The sequence below is a fragment of the Salmo salar genome, chromosome 06 (assembly GCF_965601325.2).
Source record: "Salmo salar chromosome 06, fSalSal1, whole genome shotgun sequence".
Lineage (NCBI taxonomy): Eukaryota > Metazoa > Chordata > Actinopteri > Salmoniformes > Salmonidae > Salmo > Salmo salar.
In genome coordinates this window covers 240,001-259,656 of record NC_138296.1, presented here as the reverse complement: position 1 = coordinate 259,656, position 19,656 = coordinate 240,001, and the positions used below count along the sequence as shown (strand labels likewise).

Genomic DNA, 19,656 nt, shown 5'->3' with positions numbered 1-19,656 from the left:
TGTGTTGACAGTATGAAACGTGGTGGTCTGTGGGAACGTGGCGGTCTGTGGGAATGTGGCGGTCTGTGGGAATGTGGCGTGTTTGCAGTGATGCATCTATGGACATCCTCTCAGAATAAATAAATGTTCTATACAAACTCTGTTCCCCTCGACTCTTTTACTACTGTCTGTCTGTCTGTCTCTCTGTCTGTCTGCCTGTCTGTGTACAGTTGAAGTCCACTTAGGTTGTAAACATCCACTTAGGTTGGAGACATTAAAACTTGTTTTTCAGCCATTCCACAAATTTCTTGTTAACAAACTATAGTTTTGGCAAGTCGGTTAGGACATCTACTTTGTGCATGACACAAGTCATTTTTCCAACAATTGTTTACAGACAGATTATTTCACTTAATCACAATTCCAGTGGGACACCATCCCAACCGTGAAGCATGGAGGTGGCAGCATCATGTTGTGGGGGTGCTTTGCGGCAGGAGGGACTGGTGCACCTCACAAAATAGATGGCATCATGAGGAAAGGAAAATTATGTGGATATATTGAAGCAACATCTCAAGACATCAGTCAGGAAGTTAAAGCGTGGTCGCAAATGGCTCTTCCAATTGGACAATGACCCCCAAGCAGACTTCCAAAGTTGTGGCAAAATGGCTCAAGGACAACAAAGTCAAGGTACTGGAGTGGCCATCACAAAGCCCTGACCTCTATCCTATAGACATTTTTTGGGGGAGAACTGAAAAAGCATGTGCGAGCAAGACGGCCTACAAACCTGACTCAGTTACACCAGCTCTGTCAGGAGGAAGGGGCCAAAATTCACCCAACTTATTGTGGGAAGCTTGTGGAAGGCTACCCGAAACGTTTGACCCAAGTTAAACAATTTAAAGGCAATGCTACCAAATACTAATTGAGTGTATGTAAACTTCTGACCCACTGGGAATGTGATGAAAGAAATAAAAGCTGAAATAAATCATTCTCTCTACTATTATTCTGACATTTCACATTCTTAAAATAAAGTGGTGATCCTAACTGACCTAAGACGGGGAATTTTTACTAGGATTAAATGTCAAGAATTGTGAAAAACTGAGTTGAAATTTATTTGGCAAAGGTGTATGTAAACTTCCAACTTCAACTGTACGTCTGTCTGCGTCCAACACCAACATTCACCTACGCTACCAGCCTTCAGACCAGCCTTCAGACCAGCCTTCAGACCAGCCTTCAGACCAGCCTTCAGACCAGCCTTCAGACCAGCCTTCAGACCAGCCTTCAGACCAGCCTTCAGACCAGCCTTCAGACCAGCCTTCAGACCAGCCTTCAGACCAGCCTTCAGACCAGCCTTCAGACCAGCCTTCAGACCAGCCTTCAGACCAGCCTTCACACCAGCGTTATCACAGAACACAACACACAGAGAACTGAAGGCAGTTCTCCCAGAATACACCTTGGTCTTCACTGTACTAAACGAAGCATCCTGTGGTTTTAGTGTGTGAATTCTTTACTGAAATGTAACCAGCACTATTCTCTACTACCTTCCGTCGATGACACATGAGACTGTTAGATGAGCAGTACCACCGAGGCCCAGAGGGGGGCAGCAGTACCACCGAGGCCCAGAGGGGGGCAGCAGTACCACCGAGGCCCAGAGGGGGGCAGCAGAGATATACATGATGGCTATTAAAGAACACAGTGGTTCTTAACCTGGAGTCCTCAAACGGGGGGCCCGGCCGATCCACTGGGGGCCCCGGCCCGGCCGATCCACTGGGGGGAGGGGTACCCCAGTGGGATCAGTCACACACTTCAAAGTGTACACTATATTAACGTTAGGGACCAGTCACACACTTCAAAGTGTACAGTATTTTAATGATCGGATAAATCAGGCGTACATCAAGTATACAACAGAATACTAACAGATCTAGAATCAGAGAGAAGACATGATCAGTTTCTACATTACCCCCCCAGACGGATCACATCGACATGATCCGTTTCTACATTACCCCCCCAGACGGATCACATCAACATGATCAGTTTCTACATTACCCCCCCAGACGGATCACATTGACATGATCAGTTTTCAGGCATGTTTCACGGTTAGTAAAGAGAGAAAGAGAGAACAGGGGCACGGGAGAGAAAACAGGGGCACGGGAGAGAAAACAGGGGCACGGGAGAGAAAACAGGGGCGCGGGAGAGAAAACAGGGGCGCGGGAGAGAAAACAGGGGCGCGGGAGAGAAAACAGGGGCGCGGGAGAGAAAACAGGGGCGCGGGAGAGAAAACAGGGGCGCGGGAGAGAAAACAGGGGCACGGGAGAGAAAACAGGGGCGCGGGAGAGAGAACAGGGGCGCGGGAGAGAGAACAGGGGCGCGGGAGAGAGAACAGGGGCGCGGGAGAGAGAACAGGGGCACGGGAGAGAGAACAGGGGCACGGGAGAGAGAACAGGGGCACGGGAGAGAGAACAGGGGCACGGGAGAGAGAACAGGGGCACGGGAGAGAGAACAGGGGCACGGTAGGCATCTCTCTCATTTCACACCGTCTCCTTAACGACGGACATGTTTCAGTACGATACAGTTAATTTCAAACCGTTGACAGAAGCGCTGCGTCGTGGTCCTGAACACAGCCTACCATCATCATCATCATCCTCATCATCATCATGGCACTAAAACCAGAGCAGCAGAGTCGTGGTCCTGAACAGAGCCGAGTCGTAGCAAGCAAAGCCCAGGGATCACCGTCCGTTCTTAAAAACACTGACGTCGCCTTTTCGCGACGTAAACAAGAGTTTCTATTTGACAACACTTCAGGCAGGTCCCGTTCCAGATGCTTCCGGTTGGTTCCTAGTGAATCCATCCTTGTTCCACTGCGGTCCAGTCCTCCACCGGGTCAGTAACGGTCCAGTCCCCCCCGGGGTCGGTAACGGTCCAGTCCCCCCCGGGTCGGTAACGGTCCAGTCCCCCCCGGGTCGGTAACGGTCCAGTCAATAACGGTCCAGTCAGTAACGGTCCAGTCCTCCACCGGGTCAGTAACGGTCCAGTCAATAACGGTCCAGTCCTCCACCGGGTCGGTAACGGTCCAGTCAATAACGGTCCAGTCCCCCCCGGGGTCGGTAACGGTCCAGTCCCCCCCGGGGTCGGTAACGGTCCAGTCAGTAACGGTCCAGTCAGTAACGGTCCAGTCCCCCCCGGGTCAGTAACGGTGCAGTCCCCCCAGGTCAGTAACGGTCCAGTCTCCCCCGGGTCAGTAACGGTCCAGTCAGTAACGGTCCAGTCTCCCCCGGGTCAGTAACGGTCCAGTCAGTAACGGTGCAGTCCCCCCAGGTCAGTAACGGTCCAGTCTCCCCCGGGTCAGTAACGGTCCAGTCTCCCCCGGGTCAGTAACGGGTCAGTAATGGCACTTCTCAGGGTTGGTCCAACAGCCTGGGTCTGAATCTTAACAGCTGTTAGCCTGCTGAACTGAAGCCAAGGCATTAACTTGGGGGAGCTAACAAGTCTTCAGTAAACAGTCCTGGAATTATCCCAAAGCAGGAGAGGGGCTGGTGTAGTCAGTGGGCAGAGCTAAGGTACGGCAGCTCCACCCATAATGCACTGGGCTAAGGTCACAGAGGTCGTGACCACTTCTGACCCTGCCCACATCAGGGGTTAAAGTTCATATAGCAGAGATATTAAAAAAAAAAACAGTCATGATCCTGAAGGATGATGAAACACAATCAGTGTGTGTGTGTGTGTGTGTGTGTGTGTGGGGGTCAGAGTTCATATGGTCCGTTTGACACAGGGTCGTCCACTGAGGTGGGAACATATGGCTGCTCAACCAATCAGCATCCTCTAACATGTCCACACCTAGACACAGAAAGAGAGAGAGAGGAGGAGAGACAAGCGAGACACAAGAAAGAGAGAGCGAAAGACAGAGAGAGAGAGAAAACACAGTGAGGGATATTGGAATGGATTGCCTGACTGACTAACCCTTCCACTACAATTTTCACGGCCCCAAAAATCCAGAGTGGCGTCGCAGTGTCAGAGGCGTCACTACAGACCCTGGTTCGATCCCGGGCTCTATCACAACCGGCCGTGATAGGGCGGCGCACAATTGGCCCAGCGTCGTCCGGGTTGGGGGGGGAGGGGCACCTGCAGGCTGACCAGTTAAACGGTGTTTCCGCCGACACAGCAACCTTCCCACTAGCCATGATTGGCTGAGATAATGAGTGGGCTGGACATGCCGAGAGAGTAGTAGTTCGGATTGGTCCTGCCATATAGAAGGCTTCTCTATCTGTTTGAGCTCGTCAGTCTGTCTTGGTAATGTAGTAGAGCTGCGTAAGTGTTGCTCTCCACTTTCTGGAGGATCAAGTTTTGAAAAATCTGTGGAAATTAGAGTCTGATAGCTAAGGAGATGGAGGAAACACCTGTCTCCGGGATTACATCTTCAAAACTAAGGGCAACCGTGGCGTGGCATCCGTGACAGGGAGAGGCGTCCATCATGGATCATGGATGTATACGGGTAAGATAGCTTGTTACATTTTCAGATATTACACGTTTTCTAATTTTGACAGAATGGGGTTTTCATTTCAAGCTAAAGTGCACCGTTAGCTAGCTAGCTACGGGTCTGAAGCTAAAGTGCACTGTTAGCTAGCTAGCTAACGTTAGCCGGCTGGCTCATTAGCTAACGTTAGCCGGCTGGCTCATTAGCTAACGTTAGCCGGCTGGCTCATTAGCTAACGTTAGCCGGCTGGCTCATTAGCTAACGTTAGCCGGCTGGCTCATTAGCTAACGTTAGCCGGCTGGCTCATTAGCTAACGTTAGCAGGCTGGCTCATTAGCTAACGTTAGCAGGCTGGCTCATTAGCTAACGTTAGCAGGCTGGCTCATTAGCTAACGTTAGCCGGCTGGCTCATTAGCTAACGTTAGCCGGCTGGCTCATTAGCTAACGTTAGCCGGCTGGCTCTTTAGCTAACGTTAGCCGGCTAGCTCATTAGCTAACGTTAGCCGGCTGGCTCATTAGCTAACGTTAGCCGGCTGGCTCATTAGCTAACGTTAGCCGGCTGGCTCATTAGCTAACGTTAGCAGGCTGGCTCATTAGCTAACGTTAGCAGGCTGGCTCATTAGCTAACGTTAGCAGGCTGGCTCATTAGCTAACGTTAGCAGGCTGGCTCATTAGCTAACGTTAGCAGGCTGGCTCATTAGCTAACGTTAGCAGGCTGGCTCATTAGCTAACGTTAGCAGGCTGGCTCATTAGCTAACGTTAGCAGGCTGGCTCATTAGCTAACGTTAGCAGGCTGGCTCATTAGCTAACGTTAGCCGGCTGGCTCATTAGCTAACGTTAGCCGGCTGGCTCATTAGCTAACGTTAGCCGGCTGGCTCATTAGCTAACGTTAGCCGGCTAGCTCATTAGCTAACGTTAGGTGACATTTGTGATCTTAAACACTGTTTACCTAGCTAACTAGCATGTCTTAAGCTAAAGTCTTAAGCTAAAGTTGGATATGGCCGGTGTCAGTAAAAGTCAGCCAAAAAAAGCATAATGAAATTGTTTCCAGCAGAGCTGTTAAGGCTGTTTTCATGTTATCCAGAGGTAAACAAATCAAATCGGCCAGAGCGTCAAGCGTGCGCTCCGAGATGGGTGGGGCTAAAGCTTTAGAGGGTGTGAACGATGCTGAATGGGTTGTAGACAAAGAAGAGCTCTCCAGTCGGGACCAAAACATTCAGAAAGGACATTTTCTCAAAAGTGAGTTTTACAAAGTTTATCATCAACTTTCAAAGCAGAATTACTTTCCCATTGTTCCTCAAAACTGCAGTGTGTGATATACCATTTTGTAGCTCTGAGTCTCTACTTTGATCCAGTGTAAAAAAAACAATAATAAAAAAATTCAAATTTTGCAACATAAGACCAAATCCAGGTGGTTAGTCACATATGGAGACTGTTCAGCGCCAAAAATAAAGGGTTAAAATATATAGATTTAAAAATAAAAATATATATTCCTGATCTTTCTTCTCTCTCTCAGATAAAGGACAGACACCTCGGCACAAACTTCCTTTAGGTACATTTTGGGACTAACTGTTGTTCCATGTAGTGAAATCTGTTACGTAACGCTATGGGCTGATAGCAGTAACGCTATGGGCTGATAGCAGTAACGCTATGGGCTAATAGCAGTAACGCTATGGGCTAATAGCAGTAACGCTATGGGCTAATAGCAGTAACGCTATGGGCTAATAGCAGTAACGCTATGGGCTAATAGCAGTAACGCTATGGGCTGATAGCAGTAACGCTATGGGCTGATAGCAGTAACGCTATGGGCTAATAGCAGTAATGCTAAATTCAATGTTTCATCACATAAATCAAATAGCTAAAACGATCCAACGAAATGACCATAAAACAATTCGATATGTTAGCCTTAGTAGAGGGTTATTACTAAGGTTATTAGCCTTAGTAGAGGGTTATTACTAAGGTTATTAGCCTTAGTAGAGGGTTATTACTAAGGTTATTAGCCTTAGTAGAGGGTTATTACTAAGGTTATTAGCCTTAGTAGAGGGTTATTACTAAGGTTATTAGCCTTAGTAGAGGGTTATTACTAAGGTTATTAGCCTTAGAGGGTTATTACTAAGGTTATTAGCCTTAGTAGAGGGTTATTACTAAGGTTATTAGCCTTAGTAGAGGGTTATTTACTAAGGTTATTAGCCTTAGTAGAGGGTTATTATTAAGGTTATTAGCCTTAGTAGAGGGTTATTACTAAGGTTATTAGCCTTAGTAGAGGGTTATTACTAAGGTTATTAGCCTTAGTAGAGGGTTATTACTAAGGTTATTAGCCTTAGTAGAGGGTTATTACTAAGGTTATTAGCCTTAGTAGAGGGTTATTATTAAGGTTATTAGCCTTAGTAGAGGGTTATTACTAAGGTTATTAGCCTTAGTAGAGGGTTATTACTAAGGTTATTAGCCTTAGTAGAGGGTTATTACTAAGGTTATTAGCCTTAGTAGAGGGTTATTACTAAGGTTATTAGCCTTAGTAGAGGGTTATTAACTAAGGTTATTAGCCTTAGTAGAGGGTTATTTACTAAGGTTATTAGCCTTAGTAGAGGGTTATTACTAAGGTTATTAACTAAGGTTATTAGCCTTAGTAGAGGGTTATTAACTAAGGTTATTAGCCTTAGTAGAGGGTTATTAACTGACTGGTGGGGGTGTGGCGGTACCTTGACGGTGCTGTCTACGGCTCCAGAGAACAGGCGCCCCCTGCTGACGGCCAGGGCAGTTACACTCCCCTGGTGTCTGAGGAGGGTCTGGGTACAGATCATGTTGTCCATGCTCCACACCTGTTAACACACACAGGCAGCGTTACTGTAAACACACACACACACACACACAGTTACTATAAACACACACACACACAATTACTATAAACACACACACACACACACACAGTTACTATAAACACACACACACACTTACTGTAAACACACACACACACACACACACTTACTATAAACACACACACACACACACACACACAGTTACTATAAACACACACACACACTTACTATAAACACACACACACACACACACACACACACTATAATCCACACAGTTGATTATTACAGGTCACTGTGAAAATAAAGGAAACACCAACACAGTGATTTAATAAGGTGTTGGGGCCACCAGGTAACTGCCAGAATGTGGGTTGGTTAGTCGGCAAACAAAATGTACCTACATTTGCATCCCTTCGTAAGACAGACAGACAGACGGTGAGACAGACAGACAGACGGTGAGACAGACAGACAGACAAGTCTTACCCTGAGAGAGCGGTCGTAGGAAGCGCTGAACACTTTGGTCTGGTCTGGTGTAGAGATGACTGCTAGAGCGTACACGGTCCCCACGTGACCCGTCAGGGTTCGGACCTGCTCCTTCGACTCGATATCCCAGACCTAGAGGACAGATTCAACATCAGGGATCCACATTAAAAAGAGACTGTCCCCTATTGTCCAGGACAAGACGATGGACAAGTACATTTTCCAAACAATTCACAATAATCAAACAATTACTGCGATCAGAGGGGCCAACATTGGAATAATATTTTAATCTATTTTTCCATGTTATATATATATTTTTTTTAAAAGCCTACATGTCAAAGTGAAGGTGATATGCTATTGGCTACGGCCTCGTGTCCAATCCGATGTCGACACGAGGGGGGGAGGCACCAGAAAAATGGAGACTTTTCATTACATAAATATTAGACTAAAACGCCTGTCATGATTTGACAAATATAATGAAGGATAATTTAAAACATGAACGTCTGTCTTACAGGCTTGATTCTGTCAACACACTGAGAGGCAGGATTCAGATCAAACAGGCACAAGACCGGTGGCCGATACGCGCTGGAACCGTCACTGAGCGGAGACGGGCAGCATTTTCAAACTAAAATTTAACCAGAAACTTTAAAAAATTGTAAAAATTGTTTTCTGTCATTTTTTTTTTTTGGTCACAATTTTCTATTATTTCAGTCACCATTGAATATTCTATTAGTCACCATTATATGTAAGTCACCATTTTATATTATATATGTAAGTCACCATTTTATATTATATATATATATAAGTCACCATTTTATATAAGTCACCATTTTATATAATATATAAGTCACCATTTTATATTATATATAAGTCACCATTTTATATTATATATATAAGTCACCATTTTATATTATATATATAAGTCACCATTTTATATTATATATAAGTCACCATTTTATATTATATATAAGTCACCATTTTATATTAGATAAAAGTCACCATTTTATATTAGATAAAAGTCACCATTTTATATTAGATAAAAGTCCCCATTTTATATTATATAAGTCACCATTTTATATAAGTCACCATTTTATATAAGTCACCATTTTATATTAGATAAAAGTCACCATTTTATATTATATAAGTCACCATTTTATAAGTCACCATGCCTTATCTTGTTTCAAAGTTGCCAAAACACAAGTATAGAAATGTTAAAAGGAAATTCTTTTAAAACACTTTAATCCCATAGAAACCAGCACTTTTCTCATGTTATAACAGGTTTAGAAAACAAAACACAAAATCTACGTTATTTTATTGTCCAGCAGAAAAAGGCTTATTAGTAACCAAAACTAGACGAAACAAAATCTCCCCTTTCATTCATTTTAAAATGGACATTTTCATCTCACATGAAACCCGTTCCTGCAGTTTGCTTTTGGAGAATGAGGTTCCCCCCCCCCCCCCCCCACTAATTACATTTTTGGGAACATTTACACGTAGCCTACAGTCACGTGCACAATTTGCTGTGTTCTTATAATATAAATAAATAAAACATTATCAACATTTTAAAAGTTAAACGGTCTGATCTGTTGCAACAGCCTCTTTGCTTTTAAAAAAAATACGTGTTTTTAGGTGCAGTGGATGTATGATTTTTGTCTCTGTTGTCCCAGAGTCGGGTCCAGAGTCGGTCCCAGAGTCGGTCCCAGAGTCTGGTCCAGAGTCGGTCCCAGAGTCGGTCCCAGAGTCGGTCCCAGAGTCGGTCCCAGAGTCGGTCCCAGAGTCGGTCCCAGAGTCGGTCCCAGAGTCGGTCCCAGAGTCGGTCCCAGAGTCGGTCCCAGAGTCGGTCCCAGAGTCGGGTCCCAGAGTCGGTCCCAGAGTCGGTCCCAGAGTCGGTCCCAGAGTCGGTCCCAGAGTCGGTCCCAGAGTCGGTCCCAGAGTCGGTCCCAGAGTCGGTCCCAGAGTCGGTCCCAGAGTCGGTCCCAGAGTCGGTCCCAGAGTCTGGTCCCAGAGTCGGTTTTGAACCGTAGATGTGTTTTTATTGTTGTTGATCATCCAGGGGATGACAGGACAGAAACATCCTTACATTTTGAGCCCTGGAGGGAATTATTTTGTATAAAAAAAATACAAAAGTATTTGGGCTGTAATTGTAATGTTGCTATATTTTATAGGCTATCGAGTGTGGACCAATCATCCTCCAGGAGAGTCTTAAAGGGCCAGGGTTGTGTTTGGAGACATGCAGAGAAGAAAATAGACAAGAGAACAGCCTCCATTTGGATGATTCTCCAGGGACAAAAAGAGAGTCGTGCATTTTTGCAAACATGTTGTTACAGACCATTTTCTATTATAAAAGTCACCATTTTCTATTAGATAAGTCAACATTTTCTATATCAGTGACTTGAGCTTTTGGACGAGTCAAAAATCTGTCCTACTTGTCTGAAGGGCAAGTGGCTAAAAACGTTAACGTCAAGCCCCCGTCCCCTCGAGGACGGTATAAATCATGTCCCCTGTTCCCTCGAGGACGGTATAAATCATGTCCCCTGTCCCCTGTATGTATCTCTGTGTGTGTGTGTATCTCTGTGCGTGTGTGTGTGTATCTTACGTGTATGAGGTTCTCGTAGGTGCCACAGACGATGTGATGGTTGGTGACAGCGATGGAATAGACACTTCCTCCACTGGTCTGGAGGACATGAACACAGTCCAGAGAACGGATATCCCAGATCTGATGACCGGGGAGAGGAGGAGAGAGAGAGGAGGAGGGGGGGGATGGTAGGGGGAGGGGGGAGAGGAGGAGAGGGGAGAGGAGGAGAGGGGAAGAGAGAGAGGAGGAGAGGGGGGGGATGGTAGGAGGAGAGGGGAGAGGAGGAGAGGGGGGAGGAGAGGAGAAGAGAGAGAGGAGGAGGAGAGAGAGAGGAGGAGGGGGGGGGATGGTAGGGGGAGGGGGGAGAGGAGGAGAGTGGGGAGGAGAGGAGAAGAGAGAGAGGAGGAGAGGGGGGGGATGGTAGGGGGAGGGGGGAGAGGAGGAGAGGGGAGAGGAGGAGAGAGAGAGGAGGAGAGGGGGAGAGAGAGGAGGAGAGGGGGACAGTTTTATTAAGTCTATAATTATTATTCACTGTACTGAAGCATTACAGAGAGACAGAGAGAGACACAGAGAGACACAGAGAGACAGAGAGAGACACAGAGACACAGAGAGAGACAGAGAGACACAGAGAGAGACAGAGAGAGACAGAGAGAACAGAGAGAGACACAGAGAGACACAGAGAGAGAGACACAGAGAGAGACACAGAGAGAGACACAGAGAGAGACACAGAGAGAGACACAGAGAGAGACACAGAGAGAGACACAGAGAGAGACACAGAGAGAGACACAGAGAGAGACACAGAGAGAGACACAGAGAGAGACACAGAGAGAGACACAGAGAGAGAGAGAGAGACAGTCTCCCCCAATCTTGTCCCATCCCTCCATCTCCCCCTCTCTCTGATGGTCTGGTATGATGACCCCCCCCTGTCCTCCTACCTTGATGGTCTGGTATGATGACCCCCCCTGTCCTCCTACCTTGATGGTCTGGTATGATGACCCCCCCTGTCCTCCTACCTTGATGGTCTGGTATGATGACCCCCCCTGTCCTCCTACCTTGATGGTCTGGTATGATGACCCCCCCTGTCCTCCTACCTTGATGGTCTGGTATGATGACCCCCCCCTGTCCTCCTACCTTGATGGTCTGGTATGATGACCCCCCTGTCCTCCTACCTTGATGGTCTGGTATGATGACCCCCCCTGTCCTCCTACCTTGATGGTCTGGTATGACCCTGTCCTCCTATCTTGATGGTCTGGTATGATGACCCCCCTGTCCTCCTACCTTGATGGTCTGGTATGATGACCCCCCCCTGTCCTCCTACCTTGATGGTCTGGTATGATGACCCCCCCCCTGTCCTCCTACCTTGATGGTCTGGTATGATGACCCGCCTGTCCTCCTACCTTGATGGTCTGGTATGATGACCCCCCCCCCTGTCCTCCTACCTTGGTCTGGTATGATGACCCCCCCTGTCCTCCTACCTTGATGGTCTGGTATGATGCCCCCCCCCCCCCCCCCGTCCTCCTACCTTGATGGTCTGGTATGATGACCCCCCCTGTCCTCCTACCTTGATGGTCTGGTATGATGACCCCCCCGTCCTCCTACCTTGGTCTGGTATGATGACCCCCCCTGTCCTCCTACCTTGATGGTCTGGTATGATGACCCCCCTGTCCTCCTACCTTGATGGTCTGGTATGATGCCCCCCCCTGTCCTCCTACCTTGATGGTCTGGTATGATCCACTGTAGAGGTGGTTCTGGGAGGCCACTAGAGCACGGACCCAGTGGTTCAGTCCTGTTAACTCCTTCTTCAGCTTCAACTCTGTCCCCACTATGTCCCACACCTGGAGAGAGAGAGAGGGGGGGAGGAGAAGGGTAAAGAAGACAGATGGGAGAGAAGGAAGAGGAGAGGGAGCGAAAACGGAGAGAGATTAGCCAACAGACAGATCGGTGAGAACCACACATTTAGAGCAGGGCGGTATTATCACACACACACACACACACACACACACACACACACACACACACACACACACACACACACACACACACACACACACACACACACACACACACACACACACGTTAGGAAGTGATCAGGCGTTAACAGTGCAGATGATGTCATTGAGCTGAAACACTTCAGGACAGAGAGTTGTGGACGAGGGAAAATCCCTTTCAATAGTGAGATAATTCTTCCCTCCTTCTGTCCCAGTTCCCATGGCGATAGAGGGAGCACAGTCCCCATGGCGATAGAGGTAGTGTACAGGAAGTGGAGGCCTGGGGTTAAAGGTTAAAGCTGTTGGTCTGACCGGTACTGTACAGGAAGTGGAGGCCTGGGGTTAAAGGTTAAAGCTGTTGGTCTGACCGGTACTGTACAGGAAGTGGAGGCCTGGGGTTAAAGGTTAAAGCTGTTGGTCTGACCGGTACTGTACAGGAAGTGGAGGCCTGGGGTTAAAGGTTAAAGCTGTTGGTCTGACCGGTACTGTACAGGAAGTGGAGGCCTGGGGTTAAAGGTTAAAGCTGTTGGTCTGACCGGTACTGTACAGGAAGTGGAGGCCTGGGGTTAAAGGTTAAAGCTGTTGGTCTGACCGGTACTGTACAGGAAGTGGAGGCCTGGGGTTAAAGGTTAAAGCTGTTGGTCTGACCGGTACTGTACAGGAAGTGGAGGCCTGGGGTTAAAGGGTTTCTATTCGCTGGTAATAAAACAGCTTGTTTTTCTCCTTCTAAGGCAAGTCGTCCCGGTCCTGAAGCAGCAAAGCATCGCCAAACCATCACATCCCACCACCACCACGCTGGACAGTTGGTATGAGGTCCTTACTGTGGAATGCAGTGTTTGGGTTTTCGCCAGGCATTATGGGACGCGTGTCATTCCCGAAAAGTTGTACTTTTAACTCCATAGGTCCATAGAACATTCTAACCAAGAGTCTCGACGATCACCCAGTTGCTTATTGGCTAAACTTGGGAGTCGACTTCCTGGACGACACAGGTCCTGTAATATCTAATAAAAACCTAAAAACACTGTATTCCACAGTAAGGACCTCATACCATCGGTCCAGCGTGGTGGTGGTGGGACGGTTTGGAGATGCTCCGCTGCCTCAGGACCGGGACGACTTGCCTTTATAGAAGGAACCATGAATTCTGTTCTGTATCAGAGACAAGGTGAGGTCCGTCCGTCCGTAAAGCTGAAGTCCAGCTGGGTCCATGCAGCGAGACCACGATCCAAAAAAAACACACGAGCCTGAGTCTACATCAGAATGGTCGAAAAGCAACAACTACAGGAAGTGTTTGGTTGGAGTCACTGCAGCTCCAGGAAGTGTTTGGTTGGAGTCACTGCAGCTCCAGGAAGTGTTTGGTTGGAGTCACTACAGCTCCAGGAAGTGTTTGGTTGGAGTCACTACAGCTCCAGGAAGTGTTTGGTTGGAGTCACTACAGCTCCAGGAAGTGTTTGGTTGGAGTCACTACAGCTCCAGGAAGTGTTTGGTTGGAGTCACTGCAGCTCCAGGAAGTGTTTGGTTGGAGTCACTGCAGCTCCAGGAAGTGTTTGGTTGGAGTCACTGCAGCTCCAGGAAGTGTTTGGTTGGAGTCACTGCAGCTCCAGGAAGTGTTTGGTTGGAGTCACTGCAGCTCCAGGAAGTGTTTGGTTGGAGTCACTGCAGCTCCAGGAAGTGTTTGGTTGGAGTCACTGCAGCTCCAGGAAGTGTTTGGTTGGAGTCACTACAGCTAAAAGGAGGCACAACCAGTTACTGAATGTCAATATTACTTTTTCACAGGGGGCATTAACAAAATAAAAGTTAAAAAACATTTTGGTTTGAACTGGTTCTCTTGTTTATAATTACTAATTAATATGCGCCTCATCCTGAGTTAAGGAGCCACTGTATTGATCCCGATCTATTTCATTGGTTTACCTTTCAGACCACAGTGTACGGACACACTGGATAAATCACAGCTTAATGGATGTCATGAGAAGCCTGAATTTAAACCAAATCACCAGGATTAAAGACCAATCTCTCTCTCCCAGTCTCCCTCTCCCAGTCTCTCTCTCTCCCAGTCTCTCTCTCTCCCAGTCTCTCTCTCCCAGTCTCTCTCTCCCAGTCTCCCTCTCCCAGTCTCCCTCTCCCAGTCTCCCTCTCCCAGTCTCCCTCTCCCAGTCTCCCTCTCCCAGTCTCTCCCTCTCCCAGTCTCTCTCTCCCAGTCTCTCTCTCCCAGTCTCTCTCTCCCAGTCTCCCTCTCCCAGTCTCTCCCTCTCCCAGTCTCTCTCTCCCAGTCTCTCTCTCCCAGTCCTCTCTCTCCCAGTCTCTCTCTCCCAGTCTCTCTCTCCCAGTCTCTCTCTCCCAGTCTCTCCCTCCCAGTCTCTCCCTCCCAGTCTCTCCCTCCCAGTCTCTCCCTCCCAGTCTCTCTCTCCCAGTCTCTCTCTCCCAGTCTCTCTCCCAGTCTCTCCCAGTCTCTCTCCCCAGTCTCTCTCCCCCAGTCTCTCTCTCCCAGTAAAGGAGAGGAACAGTCTCTCTCCCAGTCTCTCTCTCCCAGTCTCTCTCCCAGTAAAGGAGAGGAACAGTCTCTCTCCCTCTCCCCGTCTCTCTCCCAGTCTCTCTCCCAGTAAAGGAGAGGAACAGTCTCTCTCCGTGTCTCTCTCTCCCTCTCTCTCCCAGTCTCTCTCTCCCAGTCTCTCTCCCAGTAAAGGAGAGGAACAGTCTCTCTCCCAGTCTCTCTCCCTCTCCCAGTCTCTCTCCCAGTAAAGGAGAGGCACAGTCTCTCTCCCAGTCTCTCTCCCAGTCTCTCTCCCTCTCCCAGTCTCTCTCCCAGTAAAGGAGAGGCACAGTCTCTCTCCCAGTCTCTCTCCCAGTAAAGGAGAGGAACAGTCTCTCTCCCAGTCTCTCTCCCAGTCTCTATCCCAGTAAAGGAGAGGAACAGTCTCTCTCCCAGTCTCTCTCCCAGTCTCTATCCCAGTAAAGGAGAGGAACAGTCTCTCTCCCAGTCTCTCTCCCCAGTAAAGGAGAGGAACAGTCTCTCTCCCAGTCTCCCTCTCCCCGTCTCTCTCCAGTCTCTCTCCCAGTAAAGGAGAGGAACAGTCTCTCTCCCAGTCCTCTCTCCCAGTAAAGGAGAGGAACAGTCTCTCTCCACCTGGAGCTCAACCTCCACGTCTCTGCCTACTGACCCAGTAAAGTGAAGGAAGCAGCTTCTCGGGCCTCCATTTTAAAAAATGGTCTCCAACTCTACCTTGATGGCCTTGAGGGATCCGCTGAACAGCATGCTGTGGGAGGACACCAGCGTACACACCGGGTTGTCATGGGCACGGATAGTATTCACCTTCTGCAGGGTCTGGACGTCCCACACCTACACACCAGAGACAGAGACGAGAGAGAAAGAGAGGCAGAGGGGAGAGAAAGAGAGGAGAGAGAGAGAGAGAAAGAGAGGGGAGAGAGAGAGAGAAAGAGAGAGAGAGACAGGGGAGAGAGACAGGGGAGAGGGGCAGGGAGAGAGACAGGGGAGAGAGACAGGGGAGAGAGGAGAGAGGGGAGAGAGACAGGGGAGAGAGACAGGGGAGAGAGACAGGGGAGAGAGACAGGGGAGAGAGAGGCAGAGAGAGGGGAGACAGGGGAGAGAGAGAAGCGAGGCAGAGAGAGGGAGAGCAGGGGAGAGAGAGGAGGGAGAGAGAGGCAGAGAGAGAGAAGAGAGGCAGAGAGAGAGACACAGGAGAGAAGGCAGAGTCTTGTTGGACAGAGGGCTGTCTGATAATCTCTGTATATAACAGCAGGGTCATGGTTCTACAGTCAGTGGAGGTGTTGCTACCATGCTGTTGCCATATATATATATATAATCCCAGGGCCCCGTCCTAGACGGAGGCCTTTTGCCTTTTGGTAGGCTGTCATTGTAAATGACAATTTGTTCTTAACTGACTTGCCTCGTTAAATAAAAGATTAAATAAATGTAAAAAGGTGTGTTATAATGGTTATACACAACACACACACACACACACACAGGACAGTTTATTAGGTACACCATCCCTTTCACCACAATGGATCGCTCCTACAGACAGTGAGTCACGTGGTCGTAGCTTGTTATATAAAGCAGGCAGACAGGCATCGAGGCATTCAGTTACTGTTCCATCTGACAGTTTATTAGGTACACCATCCCTTTCACCACAATGGATCGCTCCTACAGACAGTGAGTCACGTGGTCGTAGCTTGTTATATAAAGCAGGCAGACAGGCATCGAGGCATTTCAGTTACTGGTCCACCGGACAGTTTATTAGGTACACCATCCCATTCACCACAATGGATCGCTCCTCCAGACAGTGAGTCACGTGGTCGTAGCTTGTTATATAAAGCAGGCAGACAGGCATCGAGGCATTCAGTTACTGTTCCATCGGACAGTTTATTAGGTACACCATCCCATTCACCACAATGGATCGCTCCTCCAGACAGTGAGTCACGTGGTCGTAGCTTGTTATATAAAGCAGGCAGACAGGCATCGAGGCATTCAGTTACTGTTCCATCTGACAGTTTATTAGGTACACCATCCCATTCACCACAATTGGATCGCTCCTCCAGACAGTGAGTCACGTGGTCGTAGCTTGTTATATAAAGCAGGCAGACAGGCATCGAGGCATTCAGTTACTGGTCCCATTGAACGTTAGAACGGGCAAAAAACGAGTGACCGAAAGCGTGGTACGATCGTCGGTGCTCCACTATCTCAGAAACGTCTGTCCTTCCTGGGGCTTTTCACATCTTGAGTGTCTCGGGTTTACAGAGAACGGCACAACAAACAAACAAACAAACATCCAGTCAGCCGCAGTCCTGTGGGTGAAAAGCAGCTCGTTGAGGAGAGAATCGTGCTTAGCTAACATGCGGGGCACAAAACTGCCCAAATAACAGCAGCGTTCCACAGCGGTGGGCAGAACGGGCGTCTCCGGAACAAACAACTCGTCGATCCTCGTCACGGATTGGCTATTAGCAGCAGAACGACCACACCGGGTTCCCCCCTCCTATCAGCTAAAAACCAAGAAGAGACAGCTCCAGTGGGGACCGGGTCACCAACGCCGGGTCACCAACGCCGGGTCACCAACGCCGGGTCACCAACGCCGGGTCACCAACGCCGGGTCACCAACGCCGGGTCACCAACGCCGGACAATTGAGGAGAGCAAAAACACCGCCTGGTCCAACAACTCCCAGCTCCTGCTGCGCCATGCTGATGGCAGAGACAGAATTTGGCATCTGGGAGTCCATGGCCCCCGATCCTGTCTGGTGTCAGAGACAGAATTTGGCGTCTGGGAGTCCATGGCCCCTGATCCTGGCTGATGGCAGAGACAGAATTTGGCGTCTGGGAGTCCATGGCCCCCGATCCTGGCTGGTGTCACCGGTACAGGCTGATGGCAGAGACAGAATTTGGCATGTATACACAGCGCCAACACGATTCCATCATGACCCTCCAGAGTCTTCTGACATTTATAGGTGGTGCAGGTATCCCACACCTGGCAGGGAGAGAGAGAGAGGGAGGGAGGAGAGAGAGAGAGAGAGGGAAGAGAGAGAGAGGGAGAGAGAGAGGGAGAGAGAGAGAGAGAGAGAGAGAGAGAGAGAGAGAGAGAGAGAGAGGGAGGGAGAGAGGGAGGGAAAGAAAGAGAGAGAGAGGGAGAGAGGGAGAGAGAGAGAGGGAGGGAGGGAGGGAGAGAGGGAAGAGGAGAGAGAGGGAGAGGGAGGGAAAGAAGAGAGAGAGAGAGAGAGAGGGAAGAGAGAAAGAGAGAGAGGGAAAGAAGAGAGGCAGAATGTCAACATGCATAACGGTCTGATCGTTGATCGACGATGGGAACTCAATAATAAGTGAGTAAAGGATAACTAACAAAATAAAAAGTTGGGAGTAAATACAGTTTCTGTCCCTTTACCCTCCACTACATCCCTGGTTGGGTCTGATCCACCTTTACCTGGTATTTTACCATCAGTCCATTCTGAACCTGTCTGGCTGAGGGGCAGTGTGGGTAGAATGAGCTCTCCTTCCTGACAACCAGAGGGGCAGTGTGGGTAGAATGAGCTCTGCTTCCTGACAACCAGAGGGGCAGTGTGGGTAGAATGAGCTCTCCTTCCTGACAACCAGAGGGGCAGTGTGGGTAGAATGAGCTCTCCTTCCTGACAACCAGAGGGGCAGTGTGGGTAGAATGAGCTCTCCTTCCTGACAACCAGAGGGGCAGTGTGGGTAGAATGAGCCGTGTGTGTGTGTGTGTGTGTGTGTGTGTGTGTGTGTGTGTGTGTGTGTGTGTGTGTGTGTGTGTGTGTGTGTGTGTGTGTGTGTGTACCTTGATGGTTTTGTCCGAGGACCCAGAGAAGAGCAGGTCCCCTGTAGAGTAGACACACAGACACCAGACTGGCCCCTGGTGACCTACGAACGTCCCTTTACATTTAAAGATCTGCTGGGGGGTCGTAGGCTGGAGGAGGAGGGATACACAGGGAGGGGTAGTTTAACATCTCTCCACAACGGACAGGTGAAGAAGAGGAGAGGGGAACAGAAGATGAGAGAGAGGAGAGGGGAGAGAGAAGAGGGAGAGAGAAGAGGGAGAGAGAAGAGGGGAGAAGAGAAGAAGAGAGAAATGACAGTGAAAAGCAGAGGAGAAACTCACAGCCCAGGATGCCCATGTTGAGTCTGGCGTTGATGTGGGACAACTCATCCTGAAAGACAGAGAGAGACACAGAGAGAGAGAGAGAGAGAGAGAGACAGAGAGAGAGAGACAGAGAGAGAGAGAGAGAGAGAGAGACACAGAGAGACAGAGAGACAGAGCGAGAGAGCAGAGACACAGAGAGAGACAGAGAGAGAGAGAGAGACAGAGAGACAGAGAGACAGAGAGAGAGAGACACAGAGAGACAGAGAGACAGAGAGAGAGAGACACAGAGAGACAGAGAGAGAGAGAGAGAGAGAGAGAGAGAGACAGAGAGAGAGAGAGAGAGACACAGAGAGAGAGAGAGAGAGAGAGAGAGAGACAGAGAGAGAGAGACAGAGAGAGAGAGAGAGACAGAGAGAGAGAGACAGAGAGAGAGAGAGAGACAGAGAGAGAGAGACAGAGAGAGAGAGACAGAGAGAGAGAGACAGAGAGAGAGAGACAGAGAGAGAGAGACAGAGAGAGAGAGACAGAGAGAGAGAGACAGAGAGAGAGACAGAGACAGAGAGACAGGAGAGTGTAAATGATAAAGGTAGTGTGTGTGAGTCAGTATAATATAAAGTAATATAATATAAATGATAAAGGTACTGTGTGTGAGTCAGTATAATATAAAGTAATATAATATAAATGATAAAGGTAGTGTGTGTGAGTCAGTATAATATAAAGTAATATAATATAAATGATAAAGGTACTGTGTGTGACTGTCAGTATAA

General features: G+C 48.6%; 1 protein-coding gene across 1 annotated transcript in view; it reads right to left on the bottom strand.

The window, feature by feature from the left end:
- Positions 1-1,821: 1,821 nt before the first annotated feature.
- LOC106594486 (E3 ubiquitin-protein ligase TRAF7) overlaps positions 1,822-19,656 on the bottom strand; it is a 35,373-nt gene continuing 17,538 nt past the window's right edge. The window contains 10 exon segments of the mRNA XM_082976099.1: positions 1,822-3,807; positions 7,143-7,262; positions 7,740-7,871; positions 10,333-10,452; positions 12,024-12,146; positions 15,517-15,633; positions 17,657-17,770; positions 18,587-18,706; positions 18,708-18,715; positions 18,908-18,956. Of these exon segments, the coding sequence (XP_082832225.1) occupies positions 3,793-3,807; positions 7,143-7,262; positions 7,740-7,871; positions 10,333-10,452; positions 12,024-12,146; positions 15,517-15,633; positions 17,657-17,770; positions 18,587-18,706; positions 18,708-18,715; positions 18,908-18,956 (918 nt within the window). The 3' untranslated portion in view covers positions 1,822-3,792.